We start from the raw sequence: 17,483 nt of genomic DNA on the forward strand, positions 1-17,483 counted from the left end.
TAATGACATTCCAGCTTCCCTTGGACCTCATGAAACCACATATCAGTGTTCAGCTCAGTGTTCAGCCAGAAAGAGTAGAGACCCTAATGAATACCTAATAAACATAGTGAACAACAGTTCAAGGCAAAGGGCAGAAAGGCGGCTTGGTAGGCCCATCCTGGGCCTCGAAAAACTCCTCAGGGAAAAGGACAGAAAAACCTTTTGGACTAACAGGATATACCAGTTTTAGCCTCAATGCACCTGCTCCCCCATTAGTCCTTTAGAAAACAAGGTCTTGAGTGGAATGCCAATACTACTAATGCTTCCCTAAGGGTGTAAATTCATGAAAGGCTTTTGTCTCCACAAATGATGTTTATTAATACAGCTTCACTCAGAGCCCAATCCTATGCAGTTTTGTCAAACCATCAGGATGATCTTAGCCCCCATAGAATCTCTATTCTGCACTAGGACCCTGGGTATTTAGGACTGAGTAAGTCTGACCATTCAACTTGACACCTCTCTTGCACATCAGTGACTTTCTTCCCCTCTCCCCTGGAAACTGGCCCAGTAAACATCCTTACCTAGAATCAGTGCAGGAAAACAGAAAAGACTGAAAAGAAAAGAAACAACTGGACATGACTGCTCCTAAGTGTGGTGGAGAAGGTTTACTGTAGATTTGAGGGAGAGCATTGCCAGAGGCATCTGGAAGGGTCCAGACTGAACATAATCCTAAACTGGGCCATGCGAGGAGGGGGGATGTGAAGGAAGAGGAAAAGAAGGTAACCTGGAGCAGCAGCCAAGAGGCCAAAAGGGCTAAAAGGGGCATGCAACCAAAATGGATGGATTATACAGAAATCAGAGAAGCTAAGGGAAGAGAAAGTCCATCCCAGAGACTGAGCTGAAGAAGTTTAGGGTAGGGGGTGCAGTATGCCAGCCAGGAGGACCTTATAACAGGTAGGCACTGAGGTATGCTGGGAGAACCTAGTGGCCAGTGTCAGCTTTGATATGTTAATTTGGATCCCAGCTGAGACCTAACATTCATACAACTACAGGAACTAGCCTTCTTCATGGAGCCCTCAAGAAAGAATGCCCAACACAAGAAAAGACAGGTTTAACTAATTTTAATGGATCATGCTGGACATGGTGCTGTATTGCCATTATTCTTAGCACTCGGAAGGCAGGTCTATAAAGAGTTATACAATAAACAATTATAAACATTCACAAACAAAAATAGTTTGCAATCTTTCAAGAAATCGTAGAAACAAACAACTAAGAACAGCCATGATGACGGCTGGAACTAGAGATCAGTACTTTGGTCTTTTCACTTCAACCCTGAAATCAAGAGAGAAACAGATCAGCATAGGAGTAGCACACTGAACAATTCTCACCAGGCCCAAAGAGAAAATGCAATACTGCTTACCCATCAGCTTCCATCTTCTTTCTCTTCTCAATAATCTATAAAAGAATAGTAGTAGTTTATAAGCATGCTGCTAGTAGTTTAGGTCCACCTAAAGCCCAAAGGTAACCACTCTCAAGTTCCATGGCTTCCCTACCTGCCTATTCCTGGATCTGCCAATAAATGTCTTCTCAACTGAAACCCTCCCACCTAGAAGTTCGCCATGCCCAGTGATGACGTACTCCTTTAATTCCAGCACTGGGAAGGCAAAGTCAGGCAATCTCTGAGTTCCAGGCCAGCATGATCTACAGGGTGAGTTCCAGGACAGCCAAGGCTACACAGAGAAACCACCTAAAAAAAAAAAAAAAAAAGTCCACTAACCGCACTTATTTTCTTCCACTGGCGATCAAGCTCTGCCTTATCATTGGTTTCTTTGAAGCGTCTGGTTTTCCGTCCTTCAGACATCTTGATACCATACTGGAATGCAGCCCTGAAAAAGGCATTGTGGGAAGATGGAATTAAAGGTCTCATAGCACTAGGAAGGTTTTTCTTAAAGAGCTCTGTGGGCAACCTTTAGCCTAAAATGCAACATCCTCATTCTTAGCCCCTAACTACTCACTTGGGCAAAGCCTCCTTGTTGTTCATATACTCGCTGTATTCCTCCTGAGTGTCAAAGTCCCAGCGGCCTAAGGGACCCTTCTTGTTACCCTGTAGTAGAGCAGATGAGGAGAAAGAGCTATCACTAGAAAAGAAAATTTCTCTGAATAAAACCAGATACCCAAAATTCCAGATAGTAATAATCCATAATCTAATGCTTCCTATGTATTTACAGTGTACACATTACTCTGAACACTAAACATATACCTTAATTCTAACAAAAATTCTAAAGTGAGAATTCTAATTCTATTTTTCTGATGTAGAAACAAAGGCAGCTATAAAGAGGAAAAGGACATAACAAGGTCACAAACTAGGAAAGGTAAAATTTAAACAAGGCTCCAATATTAAGCCATGTTCTTAGGTATGTACTTCAGCAATAGAGTACTTGCCCAGCAATGTGTGAAGCCCCCAGTGATCTCTAGGGGAGCAGAAAACAAGAAGTTTCTCTAAGTGTTAGATGTACTCAGTGGTACATTACTTGCCTGGCTGGCATGCAAAGGTTCCTGGGTTCAATCCCCAGGAGTGAAAAATAAAATTTTATTTTATTTGGGCATGGTAGTGTACACCTGTCATCTATAATCTCAGGACCACAGAAGTGGAGGCAAGAGATCAGGAGTTTAAAGTCACCCTCAGCTACATGTCCAGCCTGGGCTATAAGATCCTGTTTCAAAAACAGAACAATAACAAAAAACTCATGTCTTTAACCAATCATTACAGGAGAGAACTGATGCCTGCAAGTTGTCCTCTGAGCTCCACACTCATGCTAAATATAAAAAAAAATTTAAAATTACTGATCAAAGGTCCCCAACATATTTAAACACCCTTTTAACTTCATACCTGGTCCATTTTGCTATAATCCACCTCTTCATCACTATCTACAGCCATGTCATCCATCCTAAAGAGAAACAGCAGTTAAATAGATGCTTTAGAATCATATCACTACATTTTATCCAGAAACCAATCTGACAAACATCTCAGAACTAAAGAGAAGTCACCCTTTACTCCTAACAGGTCAAATTTACATCTCATCACCCAATCATCCCCACTCTCTTAAGTGCTCTGGAGTCATTTCGTGCTCTGGAGTCATTCTTAAGTGCTCTCTTAATTAGGGTCTCACTTACGTGGCTGGATAGCATTCTGCATAACTGTTGGACATGCCAAAGAAATCGCCCAGCTGCTTCTTGTCTTCTGGCTTCTTCAATATATGCTATGTTAAAGAAAATTCCATCCCTTGCAGAAAAGATTCAGCCGAGAGGGACCAGAGGCTAGAGACTTCAACATGAACATTTCAGAAGCAAGTTGTACATCTGAATTGTTTTCAGGTTGATACAAAGCCTGATTTCATCATAGCCAAAACATAGCATAAAAGTAAGAGAGCAAAGACAGATAAAAAGGAACCAAAAAGTAACTGGAGTTTGATGATAAGAAAAATAATTAAAACCCAGGAAGAAACGCAAATAAAGGATATGATTCAGTACCTTCCCAACCAGCAGACCCAGCAAATTTTTCATTGATGGACTTGATCAACTCTTTGGCAGATCCAGGTCCTGGAAGAAAAGATAACTCCGCTTAGACTTGAACTAATGTTTTCTTATTTTTTTGTTTTTTGGGTTGTTTTTTATTTTTTTGTTTTTAAGTAGGGGCTTTTATTTTTAAGATTTATATATTATGTATGTATTTATTTATTATTTATTATATTTTGCCTTCATGCATGCCTGCAGGCCAGAAGAGAGCACCAGATCTCACTATAGAAGGTTATGAGCCACCCTGTTGCTGGGATCTGAACTCCAGAACAGCCAGTGCTCTTAACCTCTGAGCCATCTCTCCAGCCCCCTGAACTGATGTTTTCACAACCTCCTCCCACTGCCTGATTCCAGCTTTCAAAATGTTTTCATGGAACTCACAAGATAACAGATAAGACCTCCCCAACTACCAAGCCCAATAACTTGAGTTTAATTCCAGGAACCAACATATCTAAAGTTAACTTTAGACTTCCACAGCTATGTCCTAGCACACTGAAGCCCACATACATACATATACATACACCACACAATACATACACACACGCACATACCACAAATAAATAAACGTTGTAGTTCCGGGAGGTTTTTTTTTTTTTTAAGTTTTTGTTTGCACTTGAGGCAGTCTTACCATGTAGCCCAGGCTGGCCTAGAACTATGGAATTTAGGCCTGCCTTGAACTTTTGATCTTACCTCAGCCTCCAGAATGCTGAGATTACAGATTACAGATGAGTACAATCACATCATGTTAGTTAAAACATATTTTAAAGATAAAGGAATCTTTTTATCTATGAAGATTTTAACCAAACTCCAACTAATGAGCTTCTCTGGTTAACAGGAAATCTAGGACACTGTATACATTTAACCTCAGCCTCACCTCAAACCCTCAGAATTGAAGGAATTACATGTAAGAGCAAATGGGCCCTACCTGGTGCATAAATTAAGACATGGTTGTTTTGAGGACCCAAAACTAAGTGTCACCTTCATCAGCTTAGAGAAGCAAAGTTCTGCAAGAAGAGTAGGACTGCTAAAACAATGCAAGATGCTATAGACACACCCACCTTTGTCAACATCCATGGGCTGAAAAAAAAAAAGCAAAAACTGAAGTGAGTATCATAATGAGCAATTTTCATTCACCTCTCCCTCAAGTCTGAATTAATTCCCTAACCCACTTCTGCCCCATTTCCAAGATGGTTTCCACTCAAGGCTAGTTAGCCAGGAATTATTGTGAACCCACAAGGCTACTAAGGAGAAAGGTCCTGTACATGGCTAGTAAGGCATTTGCAGAGACAGTCTTCATAGCCTGCTATCAAGAGCACACATCTCACCTCATCATCCACTTTTGGCTTCTCAAAGTAGCTGTGCCTTTTCTTTTCTTCCTCTCGCTCCCGTTCCCGGTCTCGCTCTCTCTCCCTTTCCCGGTCCCGCTCCCGATCTCGTTCCCTGTCTCTGTCCCGTTCCCGATCACGTTCACGCTCCCGGTATCTCTCCCGTTCCTTGTCCCGAGGTGTCTTGGTAGTGGAGGGAACATAATCCCCAATGTCTTCAAAAATGCTGGGAAAAACAGGTATCACTAGTTGCTAAACTCATACATACCAGTACTGGCCATTTCTCCAAGAGGGCCAAAGACAAGGAACACAAATATCTTGCTCACAGATACGTGGGGCTGGAATACATACTTCATGTCTGCCTCAGGAGGTTTCTTTTCTTCCAGTTTTCCTGCATTACAAAGAGCATCTCTCAGCACCTTCTAAATTTTTTAAAAAGTTTTACATATTAAAAAAAAAAAGTGATGCATGATGGTGCACGCCTTTAGTCCCAGTGCTTGGGACACAGAGGCAAGCAGATCTCTGTGAGTTCAAGGCCAGCCTGGTCAACATATCAAGTTCCAGTGCGGTCAGGGCTACATAGAAACATCCTGTCTAAAAAAAAAAAAAAAACGACAACAAAAAAACAATTTTGATGTGTATGGGTATTTTGCCTACATGTATATCTGTGCACCACATACATATCTAGTACACCTGGAGGTGACAGGATGGTACTCGATTCCCTGGGACTGGAGCTACAGATGGTTGTGAGCAAGCCTAGAATGTTGGGAATCAAGCCTAAGATGCTTTCTACTGCTGAGCCTCTTCAGGTGCCTCAGTGCCTTTTTAATCATCTGCTGTTCAGAATGGACAAAAACTTCCCACTCTCTTTGATACTTCAATCCAACCAGTGGGCTCTGAGTGGGTCAAACAGAACACACTCATCTTGCCCCAATGTTCCATTTTATCATTTTCCTCTGCAACCTAAAAGCCATCCAATGCCTATACAACAGAGTCTTCAAGAAACCTTGTTTTCACCACCAAATGCGACCAACCCACCCGCCCTCCATCACACCCCACACACAAGGGTAAGGTTTCCTTCCCTTCCCATCAGGTACCTTTATCCTTCTTCTTGAGCTTCTTGTTTCGGGTACCCTGCCTCAGGTATGACAAAATCTGTGTGAGCTTGCTGATAACAATGTCATTTGTAGTCAGTGTAGTCTGGGCCTGAAAATCCAAGAAGCAACAATAATAATATCCCTCTCAGCAAGAATCTTACCACCTATTATCCATCCACTTAAATTCAACGACAAGTTCTACACATTTGTTAGCTAGATAAATGACTTGTAAGAAAATGTAATGAAGGAACACTCCAAACAGATGAAATAGTATGAAAAAGGGCCCTGGGTCAAAGTTAATATAAAACATTCAAGAAACCCAGGAGAGCTGGAGAACAAATAGGGAGACGTGCTGAAAAAAGGCTAGAAAGTTCATCTGTTACAGGGGACTTTCTTTTTACACAGCCTTTTTACTCTGAACTCTAAGAACAAGAAAGCACAGAAAACTTCTACGAAAGTTTTCTGGTGAAACAAAAATTTGCATTTATAAAACATCACTTTAGTCATGTGTAGAATCTATTAATGGAAGCTAGAGTGGAGAGGCAGGTAATGGATGTTAAAAGAGTACACAGTTTCTTTTGGGGAATATTCTAAACTTATGGTCATGGCTGGCTATACAACTTGGTGAATATGATAAAACTGCTTGAAGTGGACACTGAAAGGGTAAATTATATACCATGTGAGTTATATCTCAATAAAAACAATACACTGGCCAGTCATTGGTAGTGTACAACTTTAATCCCAGCACTCGGGAGGGAGAAGCACGTATCTCTGAATTCAAGACTAGGCTGGTCTACAGAGTGAGTTCCAGGCCAGCCAAGGCTACACAGAGAAACTCTGTCTTGAAAAACAAAACAAAACAAAAAAACCAACCAAACAACAAAAAACAAAAACAAAAACAAAAACAATCCACTGGACTGGGAATGGGAAAAAAGATTCAGTGTTGTAATAGCTCCAGTAACACGTCATGGTTTAGACAAGAATGTTGCTGATAGAGATGAATGTATTCAACTGCAAGTAAAGAAATTTTAAAAAGGAAGAGAGCATTAGGAAATGGTAAATGAGGAATGGGACAAGGGACAAGGCAGATTTGACATTATGTGACAGGTCCTTAGAACCTGGTTACTCACCTCCATGGTGGGGCAATCAGCCTTGCTGCGGATAAGAGTGGTGGGGATATCCGTGTCTGCATACTCATCATCCAGGTCTACCACATAGGCCATTCGCCCAGGTAAGAACAGCTCATTTCGCTCATATGACTTACTCTTGAAAAGCATACGATACACATTTCGGCCTATACAAAGAGAGAGATTAGCCACAGCCACCGTAACGTCTATCATTACAACAGTCATTTATTATTTACCTACTCTGTGCTGGGCTGAGGCCAAGTGCCATTTGTGCTCTGTTACATAACATCTTCAAAACAACCCTGCCTGGTGAGATGAGCATTATTCCTTTTTTTTGTTTTGTTTTTAAGATTTATTTATTTTTATTATGCATGCAATGTTCTGTCTGCATGTACACTTGAACATCAGAAGAGGGCACCAGATCTCATTATAGGTAGCTGTGAGCCACCATGTGGTCACTGGGAATTGAACGCAGGACCTCTGGAAGAGCAGACAGTGCTCTTAACCTCTGAGCCATCTCTCCAGCCCCCATTATTACTTTTTATTGATTAAGAATACAAAAGCTGGGCTGCAGAGATGGTTCTTTGTTTTAAAAGAGTACTAAACCTGCCAAACAAACCTTTAATTCCATTACCCAGGAGGCAGAGGCAGATGGATCTCTATGAGTTTGAAGCCAGTCTAGTCTACAGAATTCTAGGACAGCCAAGGCTATATACAGAGAAACCCTGTCTCAAAACACACACACACACACACACACACACACACACACACAAAAACCCCCCAAAAAACCCTAAAACTAAGAATTAAATTTAAAGTCACACAGCACCAAGTAACAAAGAACAAAGAAGATCCAAGGCAGTCTCCAAAATTTGAGCTACTACTATTCCATACTCAAGAATAATATGTGCCCATCTTATACTAGGTCCTTTGAGGAATAATGAATAATAATAATAAAGATGAAAGGGTTTTGGAGGCTTGTTTTCCTGCTGTGTTGTTGGATGGTTATTAAGAATTTACTATTATCATTGTATGTGTGTATGATGTGTGTTATAGATGCACACAGGACATGGTGCACATGTGGAAGTCAGAAGACAACTTTGTATAGTCAGGTCTACCTTCCCACCTTTTTGTGGGTTCAAGGATCAAACTTGGATAGCCAGGTTTGAAAGGCAAGCATGTTACTGGCTGAACTATCTTGCTGGCAACAAGATATAAAGTTTTGTTTTTGTTTTGCTGTTTGGGGGAGGGGGGGTGTTCCAAGAGAGGGTTTCTCTATGTAGCCTTTGGCTGTCCTGTCCGCACTGTAGACCAGGCTAGCCTCAAACTCACAGAAATCTGCCAACCTTTGCCTCCTGAGTTTTGGGATTAAAGGTATGTGACAAGGGATGGGAATAGAAGAGATAAGGCAGTGGGGAAGGCATGGTGGGAGTACAGGGAGGCCTGAATAGAGGACATTCCAGCAAATTTAGTGGAAATTTCCTGGAACCTATGAGGGTGACCCTAGCAAACACTGCTAGTAATAGAGGATATGAAGCCTGAACCAGCCATCTTCAGTGACCTGGCAAGGTTCCCAGTGGTAGGACCAGGGCAGGAACCCAGCCACAAAACCTTCGACCCACACCTGTCCTGCCTGTAAGATGTGCTGGAGCAATGGTGGCTCAGAGCTTGTTAAAGTGACCACCATTGAGTGGTCTAACTCGAGGTCCAAGCCATGAGAGGGAGCCCAAGCCCAACAATGCCTGGATGGCCAGGAACTGGAACCTGAATGGCTCAGAGACCTAGGGTAGAACCAAATACAACTGATCCCCATCTCCCCAAAATGTCAATGCAATGATTCCCAACATATTCTTCTATACTCATAGAACAGTGCCTATCCTCTTTGTCATCAGAGAGGCTTCCTCTGGCAGCTGTTGGCAGCAGATACAGAGACCGACATCCAAACATTAGGTGGAGCTCAGGGAACTTTGCATTAGAGAAGGAAGGATTATAGGAGCCAGAGAAGTCAAGAACATGGCCCACAGAATCAACTAAACAGGGGCTGAGAGGGGCACACAGAAACTAACGCAGCAACCACAGAGTCTGTATGGGTCTGTGCTAGGTCTTCTGTATACATGCTGTGGTTGTTTAGATTGTGGTGTTTGTGGGACTTCTAAGAGTGGGAGAGGGGGTGTCTCTGATTCTTTTGCCTGCTGTTGGGACCCTTTTCCTCCTACCGGATTGACTCATCCATCCTTAATGTGAAGGTTTGTGCCTAATTTTTTTTTTAATAATTTATTTTATGTGCATTTGTGTGAAGGTGTCAGATCCTTGGAATGAATTGCTGTTAGAGACAGTTGTGAGCTGCCATGTGAGTGCTGGAAATTGAACCCAAGTCCTTCGTAAGAGCAGACAGTGCTCTTAACCACTGAGCCATCTCTCCAGCCCCCTTGTGGCTGATCTTATTGTACCTTATTATGCCATATTTGGCTGATAACACTGGGAAGCCTGCTCTTTTCTGAAGGGAAATGGAGGAACAGTGGATCTTCCGGGGAGGGCCAAGTAGGAGTAAAAGGAGAGGAGGCTGTAGTTGGGATGTGCTGTATAAAAGAATTTTTTTTAATGTTAGAAAAAGAAAAAGAAAGAAAGAAAAAGAAAAAAAGGTGTGTGCTACCACTGACCAGAGGTTTGAGGTTTTGTTTTCGTTTTTTTCAAGTAAGGGTTTTTCTATGTATCCCTGGCTATCTTGGAACCCACTCTATAAACCAGGCTACCCTCGAACTCAGAGATCCACCTGCCTCTTGCACCACCTTTATCCAGCTACTTTAAGATTTTATTAATGACAGTGGAAATACAGCTACACTACAAGCTCAACATTATAAATATGTTACTTATTTCATTTCTCTTCATTCTGAAACAATCACATAGGTACACATTAGGCTAATCTTTATAAATTAGAAAAATGAGCAAAGTTACACACCTAGTGATTTTATCAGGATTCAAATCCAGATCTCTCCATATTCTTTTAATCACTAACCATGCTATATTCTTTATATGTGTGTGGGTAAACATGGAAGCCAACAAGTCATCTTAGGTTCATCCCTTAAACACCACACTCCAGGATTTCTTATTGGCCTGGAGTCATGAAGTTGGCTAAGGAGGCTAGCCAGCAAGACCTAGAGATCCACCTGTCTCCAGGGCCCCAGCACTGACATTACAAGAGCACCACCATACCCAGCTTTTATTCACAGGCTCTGGGATAAATTCAGGTCCTCCTGCCTATACTTGCAAAAAAACTTTTATCAATTGAATTATCCCTCTAGTCCTCCATGCTACCTTCTTTATATTTTTGTTATTTTGTTTATGTTCAGCTTTTTAAAAATTATCTGGCTTTATTGAGTTACTCTTTCACTCACTTACTATTTGAAATGGGTGTCTCATTATGCAGCCCAGGCTGACCCAACTCTTGATTATCCTCTCAAATGTTTGGATTATATGTGTGTACAGACCATACTACCAGCTATTTTGAGCTGGTATTTTGGCCCAAGGTAAATAAGGCAATTATAAATTTATAGGTGTCTGTTTCTTATTATTTGTGTTAGTGGGTTAGCTAATACCACCATGATACTCATAGGGCTATTAGTAAATATAGCTACAGCCCAACACATCTTTTTTATTTACTACAACACCAGGGCTACACAGAGAAACCCTGACTACAGGAAAAAAAAAAAATCCTCATAATCCACCTAAAATGCAATCACTACTATAAAAAGTACTCACCAAGACGTGTTTTAAATTCAATTTTGTTTTCAGGATCCTCATCTTTCCTGAAAATAGAATTTAAAAAAAATATTGGGAGGGGGCACTAAAATGTGTTACACTTTAGGCGTCACCTTCTAAACTGCCAAGTCCTCACTGCTAGTTACTCACTTGGTTTCCTTTTGGGGCTTTTCCATGAGTTCCTCTTCCTCCTTCTCTTTGCTGGCAATCTCAGCACGTACCTAGTAAACACAGGAGTATACAAAGATGGATGTGAGGGATCTGGGCCTTTAACCATACCAGAGTGAAAGGGAAGACCTCCCCCCAAAATTCAGACTAACAGAAAGATGTTCTATTAAGACACCACCTATAATTCTGCCAAACTAATGGTCTGGACAATCATGTGTCTTTTACTTCAGAAAGGCCCAAACATGACAAACAATACCAGCATTTCTCTCCACCTCTTTAAATATAACTCACCTTTTGGAGCAAAGCGAAATCCAAACCTTTCACCAAGTGGGTGTGTTCCATATCACCACCCAAGAATTTAGACTCCTGAATCAACTGTCTCCTCTTCTCTGCAGCTGATTTGTCCCTGAATAATGAGAAAGTCATACTAATACAGTCCCTTTATGAATGACAAATCCCTCCTGAAATGCCTTACGAGTGTGCTCCAGAGTGGGCTAAATTGTAAGAAACATCTGTAGTGTGAGTGTCTGACAGGATGACACCAGGCCTTAGGATCCCCTAGTACTCACGCCTCGGCAGTGGGGCCCACAGCCCTGTAGTTGGCTGTAGTACTAATAAGCTCAGTTTCCTCATAATCTTTGTTCACACCATCTCTCCGCTCCTTGGCACGGTCCCGGTATTTCTCTGCGAGTTCTCTCTCTCTCTCAATTTCTTGTTGGCGAAGCTTGGCATAGTAACTGTGAGCAGAGAAAGGAAATGTAAGGCTTACCAGCTCTTATCTCAAGGTCAACACAACTGTTCCTGTTTCCCTATAAGTTCAAGTAACTCTCTATGGTGAAAACTATGTATGTCCTGGTAAAACTGCCAGTCAACTCTTGATCGTCATCAACATCAAAAATTTGGTTTCTTCTCAGATTTTTTTTTCCTACTACCACCTGCCCATCATGAATGTACTTTCACAGTAGGAAACCCAGTCTATTACTAAAGAACTCCTCTAATCCTTTGCTCACAAATGGTATTTACCTTACAAAGCAATCATCCTCCACTATCCCTTTACCTTTTTTTTTTCCTCCTTCGTGCAGCTGGATCTTCATCCTCATTGTACTCTCTTGGCATCCTAGAAGACACAAAAAACTCACTCACAGTAAAATAATATGCCCCAGACCTTAAAACCCACAAGGCATTGAGGACACATCAGAGACTGAGATAATAGGATCCTAAGTTCAAGACTAGCCTAGATTAAATTGTCTAGTAAGGTTAGAAAATGTCACAAAAAAAAAAAAAAGAGTAGAACAGGCAGTTGTGATGGCACACACCTTGAGCTAAATACTAAGCAGACCTTTGTGAGTTCAAAGCCAACCTTGTCTACATAGTGAATTCAAGGTTAGCCATGGTTACATAGCCAGACTATTCTTAAATAATAGGGGTGCAGGGAACAGTGTTGATCAGGCAGTCATAATGCTATCAAAATCTGTATCTTTAAGGTTTTTTTTTTGCATTTCTTTTTTATGTATCTAAGTCTTAAAAAGCATCATAAATACCTCATTGACATTAACATTAGATATCACCTAAAAAACCTGTTGTAGAGTATGAATCTATAGAGTAATAACAGGCCCAGAAATCTGTCCATCCGTGCCAGCAATGACTCTATTACCAGTGCTCATGAGGAAACAGTAAGAACCTAGAGCATCCCACTCATCCCTCAAACTTCAACCTTTATAGAGAAAAATTCAGATGCAGAGGCTTTAAAAGAAGTCTGGCCTTCAAGAGCCTACCAAATTCTGGTTCCACAGAAATGGACAGACAGGAATGAAAAAGACTTACTCATGGTGACGTGATTTAGAAGGTGGTGCAGAAGTAGGTGCAGCTCGTGGGGTCATGAGAAGTTTCCTGAAGTCTTCATTGGTAAGTTTTGATCTACAAGAAATTGCAATTTTTTTTTTCAATTAGTAGCCAATAGGAAATAGAAAAGAATCCTGTAAAATACATAATTAACTTTACTAAAACAGAAAAATGGAAATGAAAGTAGACATGCCACTTTCAACACAACAGTGTTAACTAGGAGAAGTTTTGTTCATGCCTTCAATCTCAGCACTCAGGAGACTTGAAGGAGGAATGCCACCAAATTCCATGCCAGTCTGAGATAAAGTGTGACACTCTTTTCCCTCCCCCCTCCCAAAAAAAAAGAGGGCTGGGGAGAAAGCTAAGTAGATAAAGTGCTTGCCCTGCAAGCCTAGCAACCTAAGTTCAGGTATCTAGAGACCAGGTAAGAGCTGGGCACAGCAGTAGAAGTGTCTGTAATCCTAGCATAACCCGTATGAGGAGAGAGGAAGCCAAAACAGAAGAATCATCAGAGGCTTACAGGCCTACCAACCTGGCTGCCAGAGAGAACAAAAGAAACCCTATCTCAAAACAAAGTGGAAGATAAAGACCTAACCCCAAGGTTGTCCTCTGACCTCCACATGTGCACCCATCCACACAAAGTAATAATATAAAAGTGACTGAATTTGTGAAGTTAGAAAAGACTATCTTACTCTCATTTCCAATGCTTAATTTTCAACAGGAAAAATTCCTATATAAGTAATAAAGCAACACAAACACTAGACTCTAAACTCCCATCACTTCTTTTCTAATACTCTTATGTAGGGTTCCTGATTCACTTAAAGTTCACAGAGATAAAGGGCTAAATGGCCCAATGTTTTTCTTTTTTAAATTAAATTTTTATTTTTATATTAATTTGTATCCCAGCTGTAACCCCCTCCCTTCTTCCCTCCCAATCTCATTCTCTCTCCCTCATCTCCTCCTATGCCTCCCCCCTTCTTTTCTTTTTTTGTCCATAATTACAACTTTAATGAAAAACTGACATCAAAGCAATCATTATGTATAACTTACAAAATGAAGCATAATTACATTATGTTCATTTTCATAATTACATTATGTTCATTTACATTGGTAAATGAACTTATGATAAGGCTTTCTCTGGGAAAAATAAGTTCAGCATGTTGAATAGATTAGCGTTTTCCTCTCAATAAACCACCTTCTATGAAATTTTGACCATTCTTGCCAACAAAATATTCAGAATTCTTTTACGATCTCTATCCACCACCACCACCACCACCACCACACACACACACCCACACACACACCTTGCTCATTGCTCAACTCATCCCATAGTCCAAGGACAAAATACTCACTGGTGGAAGGAATGAGGATCATCCACATCGTGGCCATCTGGGGCCAAAGGGTTAGAGAAAGGCTCACCTAAAAGGGAAAAAAAAATATGATCTAAATCACTTCTTTAATGTATAAGACTTCATGCACAAACTGGTGATTATAAAAATGAACAGCACAGACAAGAAGAGGGGACACGATTATGCAATCCGTGATGAAACGGGAGGACTACAAGAAGCTCTATTTTCAGAAGCTGGGGGTGTGACCCACACCTGTAATCCCAGCACTAAGGAGACTGAGGCAGCAAGAGCACGGAGGATTTGAGGCCAGTTTGGGCTACACATCCTGTCTATCTCAAAAAGAAATGAGCAAAAGAGCTGTGTGGCAGAAGAAGCTTGTCTCTCCAACACTTGAGCAGTGGAGACAGGAAAGTGAGGAGTTCAAACCCCCCCCCCCCCGGGTTAGAGATTCCGTCTCACCTGAAAAAAAAATGTTATAAAGACGGGTTTCCCTAAGCTAAGTGGAGACTCAACAAAAACAGCGAATTCTAAAGATTGCTTCTAAGGAGCTCAGCCACCGGGATTCCCAACGACTCGGGACTTTGAAGTTTTCCTGACAGCGTAGCGAGACCCTCCCCTCCCACGTCAAATAAACAAACCAAGTCTGCAAACCAGAAGCACGAACTGCGACAGGGAGTAGGGAAAGTAGGACTGCCTCAAAAATTCAAAAGGCCGGTCCTCAACTAAGAGAGGAAATTTGGGGGCAGCTGGGCAAGGCCTCTCCTGAGGTTGGCGCGGCTCCAACCGTCACACACCACCAGGCTTAAACTCAGCAAACAAACACGTCTCTAGCGCCGCGGGCAAGAAAGTTGTTGACTTGAGCCTTACTATCTCGCTCTGGCATTTTGGCCGCAGTTTCTCAACGCCGGCAATCGCGGAACCGCCTCTACCAAACGGCGGCGACAACCTTCTTCCCACAGCGCACCAAGAAAACTTGCCACAGCACTCTGCGCTCCGAGCCTTCCGGCTTCCTCTGCGTCACTACCTCACGGCCGCTACAACGGCCTCAGGTCATTGGCTAAGATTTAGCCCGCCCCTTCTACGTCATCCAATCGACGGCCGAGACCAGGGATCCGCTATTGGCCCGACTGAGGCGGCTGAAAGGTCGTGATTGGGCGCACCTTCGCTAGCGGACATGGCGGCCGCCGCTGCCAGCCGAGCGGTCGGCGCAAAGCTGGGGCTGCGAGAGATTCGTATTCATTTATGCCAGCGTTCGCCGGGCAGCCAGGGTGTAAGGTGAGGCATCGCGTGGGGAGGCGAGTGGGCTTCCGAAGTCGGAGTTGTGACCTTGACCTTCGGGAGGGGGGGGGTGACGAGGTCGCTGCCCTTACGGTGGTCTCTCCGGCCCTGCAGGGATTTCATCCAGCAACGTTATGTGGAGCTGAAGAAGGCGCACCCCGGCCTGCCTATTCTAATCCGCGAATGTTCGGAGGTGCATCCTAAGCTCTGGGCCCGCTATGGTAAGTCCGGGCCGTCGGAGGTCGCAGAGAACGCGTGAGAGAGCTAATGAAGAAATTCTCATTGACTTAATTGTGTGATGCGTTTTATTCTTGAATTCCTGGCAACATATATATGGGGTCTAGCTGGGTCTTCGGTAAGACCCAGGAAATTTTGCAGTTCAGAGTGGACTTCAGGTAAAAGACATGCTTCTCCATGTCAGCGTAGGTCCTTGCAAATCACGTCTTAGCGAGTGCAAATTCAGGGATTGAGAATTTTGGTAATGTTGAGCACTTTATGCTTACAGGCTTGTGCTGTGTACTTTCTTCATTCTCATTATTCTTCACTAATCTTGTGAGTAGGTCCTTTTCTTTAGTAGGTATTAGAAAATTTAACCAAACATTATGGAACACGCCTAAAATTATGCAGCTAGAACAGGGTTTAGCCTTTACATTTTGTGCCCCTTCCTTATAGGGTGTACCATGGCTGGCTGATATCATTCAGGTTGTTACTTACATCTAACCATTTGTTTTACTGTCTGAAAAAGACATACCTAAGCTAACCTGTTAATCCCAGCTACAGATCCTCTCAGGCAGAAACAGGAGGATCACAAACTCAAGGCCTGTCTGAGGCTGTAGTGAATTCAAGGCCTTACAGGGAAATTTAATGAAATCTGGTCTCAAAAATTTAAAAGTACAGGGCTGGAGAGATGGTTAAGAGTACTGGCTGTTCTTCCAGAGGACCTGAGTTCAATTCCCAGCAACCACATGGTTGCTTTCAACCATCTGTAATGGAGTCTGATTCCCTTTTCTGCTGTGCATGAAAACAGTGTTCATATACATAAAATAAATGACTCTTTTTTTAAAAATTTAAAGGTACAAAGAAAGCTGGTGATTACCTTTCGTGTGGGGCATTCTTTGACCAGTTAAAACATTGCCTCTTACATTACACTAGTCCTATTTATCACAATCTGAAATTTTCATAGTATGCTGACTAACAGTAACTTGGTAATACTTACACTAAGTGATACGATTGTAATCATTTCAACCCTGCCAAAGGACTATCCATGGGGAGGGAGAGTCACATCGAAGACACCTCTACACTAATAAGACAGGTTCCTCCTAAAGTGCCCAGAAGGACACAGACAAAAGCTTTAATGTGTAGTGCAGCGTGTGCACAGTGCCACATATTATGCTACGTGTACTATGGCTGGCCAAAATGTGGACAGTCCGCCAAGGCTAGACCCCTGCTTGGGAGTTAACGCTTACAGTGACCTTAAGGCATCACTCAGACACCTCTTCCCACACAAAATTCTAGCAGGACCTGGGATTCCTGAATAATAGATTCACTGGGATAATGCGAAGCACAGCAAAACAACTTTTTTTTTTTTTTTTTAAGGCAGGGTTGCACAGTAGTCATAGCCAGCCTGAACTGGCTGTGTGGGGCATGAGCCATATCTCCTTTCTAATCTTAACAACTTCGAAAAGGACCCTTTATAATTTTGTAGCAATGTTATGCAGAATATTCACTTACATCATCTTTCCTCAGCTTTTGGCCAAGAGAAGAATGTGTCTCTGAACAATCTGAGTGCTGATGAGGTAACCAGAGCCCTGGAGAATGTGCTGAGTGGCAAAGCCTGAAGTGTCTCCACTGAGGACTCTGAGCAAGAGCACCAGGACCTGGCCTCTGCTGGACTGTAGACAATGTGGGAAATGTGCTCTCTGTTCCTTATAAAGCTTATGCTGTACAGTGTTGCTTCAGAATGTCCTTATTACCTTCTCCCTCTAT

The 17,483-nt window shown here is 42.2% G+C and overlaps 2 protein-coding genes across 3 annotated transcripts; one reads left to right on the forward strand and one right to left on the reverse strand.

The window, feature by feature from the left end:
- Nucleotides 1-1,084: 1,084 nt before the first annotated feature.
- Ik (IK cytokine) lies at nucleotides 1,085-15,242 on the reverse strand. Of its 2 annotated transcripts, XM_060377419.1 has the most exons (20): nucleotides 15,087-15,242; nucleotides 14,223-14,289; nucleotides 12,853-12,945; nucleotides 12,086-12,145; nucleotides 11,598-11,765; nucleotides 11,320-11,434; nucleotides 11,011-11,081; nucleotides 10,861-10,907; nucleotides 7,108-7,271; nucleotides 5,978-6,086; nucleotides 5,232-5,271; nucleotides 4,881-5,106; nucleotides 4,614-4,632; nucleotides 3,499-3,579; nucleotides 3,154-3,232; nucleotides 2,870-2,927; nucleotides 1,995-2,083; nucleotides 1,757-1,865; nucleotides 1,400-1,434; nucleotides 1,085-1,311 (listed from the first exon to the last, which is right to left on the reverse strand). In XM_060377419.1, exons 1-20 carry the CDS (start codon nucleotides 15,100-15,102, stop codon nucleotides 1,284-1,286), a joined length of 1,674 nt encoding a protein of 557 aa, XP_060233402.1. In that variant the 5' UTR covers nucleotides 15,103-15,242; the 3' UTR covers nucleotides 1,085-1,283. The 2 variants fall into 2 exon arrangements, with proteins under 2 accessions (XP_060233402.1, XP_060233403.1); XM_060377420.1 differs by lacking the exon at nucleotides 15,087-15,242 and having other exon boundaries at nucleotides 11,598-11,767; nucleotides 12,087-12,145; nucleotides 14,223-14,268.
- Nucleotides 15,243-15,330: 88 nt separating this feature from the next.
- On the forward strand, nucleotides 15,331-17,444 carry Ndufa2 (NADH:ubiquinone oxidoreductase subunit A2). The gene is made up of 3 exons (XM_021651713.2): nucleotides 15,331-15,494; nucleotides 15,612-15,718; nucleotides 17,244-17,444. Exons 1-3 carry the CDS (start codon nucleotides 15,394-15,396, stop codon nucleotides 17,333-17,335), a joined length of 300 nt encoding a protein of 99 aa, XP_021507388.1. The 5' UTR covers nucleotides 15,331-15,393; the 3' UTR covers nucleotides 17,336-17,444.
- Nucleotides 17,445-17,483: the final 39 nt, after the last annotated feature.

The sequence above is a fragment of the Meriones unguiculatus genome, chromosome 2 (assembly GCF_030254825.1).
Source record: "Meriones unguiculatus strain TT.TT164.6M chromosome 2, Bangor_MerUng_6.1, whole genome shotgun sequence".
NCBI classification, from domain to species: Eukaryota; Metazoa; Chordata; class Mammalia; order Rodentia; family Muridae; genus Meriones; species Meriones unguiculatus.

What these genes read in the sequence shown, in the direction of transcription:
- Ik (XM_060377419.1), bottom strand. An exon ending in TGAATTTAAAACACGTCTTG is followed by an intron (nt 7,272 to 10,860) that starts GTGAGTACTTTT and finishes CTCTTTGTATAG; the next exon opens with GCCGAAATGTGTATCGTATG. An exon ending in AACAAGGAGGCTTTGCCCAA is followed by an intron (nt 1,866 to 1,994) that starts GTGAGTAGTTAG and finishes TGCCTTTTTCAG; the next exon opens with GGCTGCATTCCAGTATGGTA.
- Ndufa2 (XM_021651713.2), top strand. Translation starts at nt 15,394, where the DNA reads ATGGCGGCCGCCGCTGCCAGCCGAGCGGTCGGCGCAAAGCTGGGGCTG. An exon ending in CCGGGCAGCCAGGGTGTAAG is followed by an intron (nt 15,495 to 15,611) that starts GTGAGGCATCGC and finishes CCGGCCCTGCAG; the next exon opens with GGATTTCATCCAGCAACGTT. An exon ending in TAAGCTCTGGGCCCGCTATG is followed by an intron (nt 15,719 to 17,243) that starts GTAAGTCCGGGC and finishes ATCTTTCCTCAG; the next exon opens with CTTTTGGCCAAGAGAAGAAT.